At 40.8% G+C, this 8,909-nt stretch overlaps 1 protein-coding gene across 1 annotated transcript; it reads left to right on the forward strand.

Moving 5' to 3' along the window:
* Positions 1–8,119, forward strand: lysmd2 (LysM, putative peptidoglycan-binding, domain containing 2). The gene is made up of 3 exons (XM_050034941.1): positions 1–473; positions 3,031–3,371; positions 7,381–8,119. Exons 1-3 carry the CDS (start codon positions 228–230, stop codon positions 7,430–7,432), a joined length of 639 nt encoding a protein of 212 aa, XP_049890898.1. The 5' UTR covers positions 1–227; the 3' UTR covers positions 7,433–8,119.
* Positions 8,120–8,909: the final 790 nt, after the last annotated feature.

The following is an 8,909-nucleotide window of genomic DNA, read 5'->3' on the forward strand; positions in this document are numbered from 1 at the left end:
CTCCTGGACGATCTGGACGTTTTTACGTCGACGTAACGGATCTATGACAAAGCTACCCGTGAGGTAGTGGCCCCCGAAACATGTCTCTTATCCCCTGGGTTGACATACCGAGTATGACCGGGGATGGGAACCTCCCTGCCGCCTAAAGCAGCTGTTTACTTCACTGCAGCCAGTCAACAGGAGCGTTAAAACAAACAGAGGTAACCGCGCTGTTTATTCAAGAGAAGATGGCGGAGTTTTCGCCTGTCCTGCCGATGCGGGATGGAGGAGGACGATTTGGTCAGCCCATCTTCCCTCGGTCCAGATCCGGCTCCGAGTCAGAGAGCGAACTGTCCCAGAGTCTGGCCCGGACCAAGATCCGCTCGTACGGAAGCACAGCCAGCGTCACGGCCTCTCTGGGGGAGAAATACATAGAGCATCGGGTTACAGACGGTGATACCCTCCAAGGGATTGCTCTCAAATACGGTGTTACGGTAAGGTTGCTACACAACCACTGCAATGTTAGCTCGTGCTTTGATGTTCACCTTGACAAGAGGATCTGTTGGAATATGAAATCAGTGTTAATGCATTTGATCAGTCCTCTCTGACAGATGAGAGAAGCCAAACTCAACATCATCTGTTTTCTCTATCATGTGGGCATCACGTTCACTCCTGAATTCATTGATCTGTCACGACACTGATGTTTGATTTCACTTTAAAGTTAAATCCGACCCCAAAATATCACAGTAACGCCTTTGAGCACTCAGGGTTATATTGATGCTTTTCAGAAATGTTGCTGCAGCATCCTTTAGGCCTAGTGAAGGAGGATGTGACCTAACACTTGAAAGGGGAACTCTTCATGAATTAAGCTTCCCAGTATTTCCCAATGTACTCATACACCCAGAACATTCCCCTGGATGCCCCTTATGTCATCAGACATCTTTCCCAATTAATTGTCCTTGGAGCAGTTTCAGACTGTGTACTTTATGATATCAAGATTGATTGAGATTGAGTTTTAGCCATCTAGTTTTTGGATTTGGGAGAGATTTGTTCATGTTTACTGATATAATTGGACAGTCTTAGACCATAGGAATGACGTGTGAAATGTGAAAGTGGGCGTAGTCCTCATCTAAAACTATTTCTGTATTTCACTTCACCTTGTGGGAATAGTGCTCACTTCTTGATTCTACTCTCATTTTCACAAAGTGCCAACATCACAGAGGTGAAAGGCGGTGACAGTTCTAAGAGCACACAATAAATATAGTAGGAGTATGACAGGTGGAGAATGGGGGCAGACAGTATTCATTACAGCTAATTGAAAGTGAAAGTATTGTCAAGTTTGTATGCATACTTCAGCCAAGGCTGGACTGCCCCAGAGCCCAAGTCACCCTGACTCATTGGCCCAAAAGCCCAAGGTTCACTGGGTGTTATTAGTTGTCTGAAATTTAATTAAAAGAGCAGTGTGTAAGACTTAGGGGGATTAATAGGCATCTAGCAGTGAGGACTGCATACTGCAACCATCTGAAACTTCAACAGGTTAGAATTCAGTTTTCACTTGTACAGGGAGTTTTGCTGGGAGCCGAATTATTCAGAGGTCTCTTCCTCTCCAAAACAAATGGACCTGGTGATTTACACAGGTAAAAACACCAATTTACCAATGCTCTCATCGTGGAGGGTCTGCCAACTGCGGTGACCGGCACAAAAATGAGAATGGGATGGGGGGGGCGGCGGGGGATCTATACAGCATAGCAGTGTGATATTTTTGTGTGGCATCACATAGTGCAAAGTATCGATTGTTTAATGATATAAATTATTAATGTGACAAATACAAATTAAACTCTTGGTAGCCTACTAGAATAATATAATCAATAGCTTTTTTAGTCCACCAGATACATTTTGCATTTGCAAAAACTGGCTGAATGAACAGACTGAAAACTTTATCTTGTTAGATAAAGCAGATGGTGACAAAGTTTTGGTTTAAGGACATAATTTACAGTTGGAAAAAGGGAATAAATCTCAGCATATCGCAACATATTTAAAGTCGCAGCAATATTGTGTTACGACTTAAGTATCGTGATAATATCGTATCGTGGATCCTCTGGTGATTCACACCTCTACGATCTAGTGCCCGTGTCTGGTTTGCCCATTCAGGGCTACTGTAGAAACATGCGGCACAAAGGGCGATCTCTGTAGATGAAGACCTGCTCCCTATAGTATATAACAGCTCATTCTAAGGTAATGAAGGCACAACTTATTATATTCAGTTTCTGCCAATATATCCCTTGAGATCCTACACACTGGACCTTTAAATGCACACTTTTATTCGCAACAGTATTTGTTGAAATGGGTCCTACATTACATTCCTAAACATCAGAAGATTGCCCCAGGGACCGCTAACTCATTAATCAAGCCATCTTCGGATACTGTTTAGGAATCGATTTCATTTTAGAAAATATTCTAAATTCTACTTTATTCTTATTTTGAAAGAAGTATTGCATATCCACCTGCCCTGAGCCATCAGCTGCTGATTTGAGGGGAGAGTCGACCCTGAACACAACATCTTGTGAAATGTTATTTTCTTTTCACTTTTTTTTAAAATGTAATATTAATTAGTGTTGATCAGAAGCTAAATTTAAAGACAGATTTGCATAGTATTCCAGGTTCATTGAATTTTGCGTGCTCAAACAGCTGCTAACTAACTTAATCTCTAACCCTAATCCCAGAGTAGAGTGTTTTAATGCAGAGTTTGTGTCCTAAGAGGGTTTCAGTGCTGTGTAGACAATTTCTCTGCAGTTAAAAATGCACGTATGATCTCATCCTTTTGGCTCACTTGCAAGGAAAAAGATTTTAAGACTGACTGTTGTGGACAAATAAGCAAGTTCATATATTTATATCAGTGACACCACATATTTATAGAAGGTGTTATAAGATGATTCGGTCTGCAGGTCTCAGCTTAAGTGCAAAGGATCAAAACAGGGAGGGTGGTAGCTTAGTCATGGACATGATACTATTTTAACACTATCATTTATTTCTGTCACCCTGATATGCCAGATGGAGCAGATCAAGAGAGCCAACAAGCTGTTCAGCAACGACTGCATTTTTCTGAAGAACAGCCTCAACATCCCCGTGGTGTCGGAGAAGCGCTACATATTTAACGGACTGTCTCTGGAGTCTCCCGACGGGGACGGCGACGCAGCGTGCCAGGAGTCAGATACACCTTGTGTTATGTTGCAGGATATCGAGGGACCCTCGCCGCCCCCTTTCCCGCCCCCCGAGGACTCCAAACCCCCCCAGCCAGAGGAGCTGTCAGCCAAAGACTTCTTACACAGACTGGACTTGCAAATTAAACAATCAAAGCAGGCAGCACGCAGGCTGAAAGAGGAGGAAGTAAGGTGAGGTGGCAGAAAACCCACAACCAAACTGCTGCTACTTTTTTTTCCTGTTGATGAGTACAAACTTTCAGACCAGGCTGTGAATGCTCATTGTTTTTTTTGTTTGACTAAGCCAACATCCACACTAATATGTTTTTGTTGAAAGGGCATAACTTTTGCTACGTTTATGCCTAGCTCCCACACTACACTGACGTTTCCGACCCCTTAAAGAGACCTTTGGAAATGTTGCTGACACCGTTTTAGTTTGAAAACTCGAAGACTTGGGTCTTATCAGTCACAATGTGTCAAGCTAAAACATTACAGCTAAGCCTACATACCTTTTGTGATTTCATCCTTTTTGTGTAGGAAACTGATTTAGCTCTAATACTGGCTCTATACTAGCTGTACAACAACTACCAATCTATGTTTTCTGCCCTCTTACTGCCTCATGTGTTGCTTTCAGTAATAGTTTCACTCTGTCGCCAGTCCAAGCAAAAAAAATCCCTGTTTTTACTTTTCGCCATTGCCGTTCTTCCTCCATACTATTTTCTGTAGATGAGCAACCAGCCGCAGAGTATACAACCTGCTTCCTGTTTACACCGGCAAGCGCAGGCCCATTGTCTGTGCATGGTCATGTGAAATGCCTTTTCAGGAGTGTTAGCAAGTGGGCAGGAAAGTAACAAGGATGGAGGTTATTTCGGAAATGGTGCTAAAATGCTTGTGTGTATGGAGGTTGGAGATGTTTTAGAATGAAAATGTATTAGTACGGATGTAGCCTAAATTAAAGTAACAGTCAGTTTTATAAATATTAGGCCTTAACAGTCATTAAATAGTCTTAAGTTTGAATATGTGAGGTCAAAAATGCAGTCAACATTTTGTCTAATGCCATCTATCCATCTTTAACTTTCTTTTTGTCAAAATTAATCAAGCTCTTTTGTGTGAAAGTCCACATTTATGGCATTACAAATCTTTGAATGCACCACTTAACTTAATACTTAATACCTGCACTTACCTGTTGGCAAACTGTCGATGAACCTAACTCACTCTAATAATCATAAAACCTACCCCTGCACAGGACCACATATATGTAATACTTACCTCTATACTTAGATTTAATGATTTAATAAGAAAAAGATAATTTGTCCAAAAATCAGTCTTAAATTTCGTCTTAAAAAAGGTCTTAAAAAGCATTAAATGTAAGTGTCTGGCATCTGCAGACACCCTGAATAAGTCCCCTGGACCAGTCGTTCCCTAAGGGTCCACTCAGGCCTGTGTTTGCTCAACATGTCAACCAATCAGATGGTGTGTTTTGTAGGTTTTAGATCTGCCTGTTGCCCTTTACAAATGATGGATACCTGCAAAAGGTGCTTCTTTTTCTTGGTTAAGATAATGTTAAGATAAAAGCTGAGTAATTTCTGGGTTTAATAGAAAGGACATTGTCGGACGTCCCAGTCAGCAGGAACAGAGACAGGGAAGTGCAAATGTTCCCACAGAAGGAGGATCGAAGATAGGAATCAGGGCTTCACAGACCTGCTGTACTAGTCAGATGCCACATTATGTAACAGTCAAGTATTTAGCGGCCGATTTGGCTCGCTGAATCAGGCCTGAGCATGTCTTCCTGACACTGCATGTTGAGGACACAGAAAATTGGTACATCTGCTCAGTAGTGAGGTAGTAATGGACGCCTGGCATGCTCCCATTCATAGACAAACAGCCGTTGTTGGTACTATCAGTTTAGTCAGGACTGAGTCACACTGCAGCAGTTTCCTCTACAGACAAGAGTATAAATTGTTTTTCCACTTCAGGCTCTCGAAACATGTTTTGCTCATGCTACAGTGGAAACAGGTGCTACTGCAGCAGCCGTTATGTTAATTTACTTCCTGTTGGCCTCGGGGTGACATCACCTGACAGACTTGGCAGCTGCTCTGACATCAGCTTTCCTTTGTCTCTGATTTCTGTCATACACTGGTGGTCTGAAACCAGGTTATAGCTCTCAATATAAGGCAACCACAGAAGAATAAAATGTTGTATTTTTAGTGTTTCTTACATCCTGTTGATTTGATTTTGATTTGGTGTTATATTATGATCTAGTATTTGACGTCAAAAAGCCAGAAAGAAACTCATAAGGCAATGCATTGTGCTGTCTTATTAATGAATAAAAAAAATCATGACAGAATTAAAACTATTTTAACATCATGTGATAAACAGTTAGTACTTGCTTGGTGTTTAAATTATAAATGCTGTCTGTCAGATAGATTATTATATGACCCTCCGATTGCACTGCATTTCCTGTTAATTTTCTCATGATGTGCCAGTAAATCCAGACCTGCGTTTTGTTTTCACAAAGGCGCACAAGCCTTGAGTACATGCGTGAGACGAAGTTTTTAATTTCTCAATAAATGTTTACCTACCAGCTGAGGTAAAGCCCAGCTTTGTGTTAGGCTCCGACTCCAAGCCACGTCAAAGGTTGGCCCGTGGAGCTGCTATGTGTTCAGACAAACAGAGGCTCACTCCGTTGTTTCCACACGGTCTCAGAGCAAACACAGACCGCATGCCTCTTTGGCCTCCTCCCTTAGATGGAACAAACCACAAACCTCATGCGCCAAACTGTAGGGGAAAGTGGACTGGTCGATAAATTACCTTAAGCAGACCATAGAGTATATCTATATATCTCGTATATCTGATATCACTGTATGGATTTATGTTAGGAAGGTTTTAGCCTGAAAACTTCATCAGATTATTCCACAAACTCAGTCAGTACTGCACAATCTGCTAATTGTTGTCACTTACATTTTTCAAAGCAAAAGTAAAAAAAAGATTATAAAGGATGATAAAAGGAAAAGATTATATGGATAATAAGGTTAAAAAAAAAGAAGAAACAACTCCTTACTCCTTGTTATCTTTGTTATGCCGAATTATATGCAGGAAAGAAGTTAAGATTTTTGAGTTGGATCAAGAACCAAAAAGTCTTAATGTAACAGAGGATAGACAGATTATGGAAAATCCTTCTGTTTCCACAAGTAATCTAAAACAAAAGAGTTTGCCAGCTTCACCTCATCAAGCAGGTCACTCCAAAATCTGGAGGCCCTCGAAGGAAACACTCAGTTACTTCTGACTCTGTAAACAAACCCTTATTCAGCTGCTAAAGAAGATTTAATGACAGAATTCCCAGACCCAAATCACCACCAAAAATCAACCGGTTGCTCCTTAAACCTTGCTCTCTACCAAACGTCATGTAAATTTTGATGTAGATAGATAGAGAAATATCCCATTGAGAGACAGACCAACTTAAAGAAGGAGTAAGGGTGAATGATTTTCTTAAAGATGGCTATAAACAGCAGAAATATGAGGGATTACACAAGTTTGCACTAGATCCATGCAAGAAATGAGTGAATTTGCAGTCTGTTGGAACAACTCCCTGTTTCCATAAATGGTCTCTTGAAGAGCAAACAGCACCGAGCACTTAATAGCTGATTCTTCTTAGTTTAAAAGATTGATCCAGTCATCCCTCTGGATGTTTTCTAGTCAAAGAAAACCTATAGCTCTGTAGCAACATTAGTTTAGCCTCCTAACTTTACTGTTCTCTCTTCAGTTTTTCCTGCAGACTCATGGTTTAAAACTTTCCTCTCTGTCTTCTATTGATTTTGATCTTTTGATAATTCTTCTCCTGCTTAATTGTAATCCTTTGCAGCTGGACTGTTCTCTCAACCCTGGTGAAAAGTTTGAGCAGTAGCGCTAAAGAAAAAGCTTTTGTAAAAGAGTGGCCACTTAACAGCAAAAGTTAAACTTCATGGTTAAGCTCAAGACAGTGTATTGTACTGAGAGGCCAGATGAGCCTTCAGCTGTGACGGAGAAGAATACGGCTGTTTGGTTAGCCTCATCCATTATTCACACACACTGCGCTTACCTAGACGCTGCGGTGGAGGGTAAAGGAGTTAAGCGTGTGTGTGTTTGCTATCATATGAAACTGTTTTTCCACTGTGGAAAATTCCATGAAACTAAAGGTTATTTATCTTTTTCTCATTTGCAGGAACAAAGAGGAGGACTACACGGCCCCCACATCGTCATATCAGGAGATCTAAAGGACCAGTCCATTTACAACACACACACACGCTCAAGCACTACCACAACCCCATGGCTTTTGTTTTCTCTTTACCTTTTTGCTTTCACCAAACCTCGTTGAACAAAAGTGTCATGTTTGCCTTTTATTTATTGATATGCAATTATTACGATGTATATGATTGTCATTGTTGCGTACAGTTCTACTCGGAGACTTAATGGCGCGGGGGAGCATCTGATGTAAATAGCATCGGAGCACACGTGCCCGTCCACTCGTCATACGCTTCTGAAGCTGCTGTACAGAACCCACCTGCTGCATATGTTCACACACACATACTCTCTCACACACACAGCGCTCAGCAATTCCAGAGGGATTAGCCTGTTAGACTCGCTAACCGCTTCGGATGTGCTAAATCCCCTCCTAGAATAGTATCATTGGAAAGTATATTCAGGCCTTCCTCATCAGTGTTTACCCTGTATGAGCACACCCCACACAGAAGCGGTGGATGGACTCAAGCCTTTGAACATTTGCCTCATAGAAGCTGTTTTCTTTGGGAAAAAGAAGGGACTGCTCTATTTTTGAAGTGTGAATGCATTATTTATGTGTGTGGAGAATTGTCTGTAACAGCTGTTTTATTGTGCTTTTAAATTCTATCGGTTTTATTTGGGGAGAATAAATATGTAATTAAAACAGATGTGAAGTGTTTTGATGGCAGTGTGGGTTCTTGTGGCAGAGGTGGATGAAGTACTCAGATCTTTTAGTTGAGTAAAAGTAATACTACAGTGTAAAAAATACTCTGATACAATTTAAAGTCCTGGAAAGTAGTAGCATAAAAATATACTTAAAGCACCAACAGTAAAAGTACTCATCATGTACAATGGCCAATTTCAGACTCATATATATTCTATAACTGAATTATACAAAATATTCAAAAATGAAGTGACTAGTGACTAAAGCCTTAAATAAATGGAGTAGAGGTCGAATGTAGCATAAAATGGAAATACTCATTAAAAGTACCGGTACCTCCAAACTGCACTTAAGTACATTACTTAAGTCAATGTACTTAGTTACACTCCCCCACCGGGCAGAGGCAGGACCAAGTCATTGTTTTGCAAGTCACAAGTAAGTCTCTCCACTCAAGTCACAAGTCAAGTCCCAAAATCAAGACAGATCTCCACTCAAGTCATGTCATACAGTGGAAATGGTATATATGATATATGTTTTCTGTGGAAACGTAACTTTTACATTTCATTTTTACTGAAAAAAATCTTTTAAAGATAATGATGTAAAGCATGTTCCCTTCCATCTGGAATATGATGGGGCATCTCTGTAACACCACAGTGCTTCACTTAAAAAAGTTTGTTATGACACATTTCACCAAAAACTGCAGCTCCTGCAATTTGATATTGCACTTGGCCATACTGCAATTGTGCAGCCCCAGCCACGAGTCATTAGTGTTGAAAGTCGAGTTGGAATTCTTTTTGGATTTTGTTGAGTTG

The sequence above is a fragment of the Epinephelus moara genome, chromosome 1 (assembly GCF_006386435.1).
Source record: "Epinephelus moara isolate mb chromosome 1, YSFRI_EMoa_1.0, whole genome shotgun sequence".
Lineage (NCBI taxonomy): Eukaryota > Metazoa > Chordata > Actinopteri > Perciformes > Serranidae > Epinephelus > Epinephelus moara.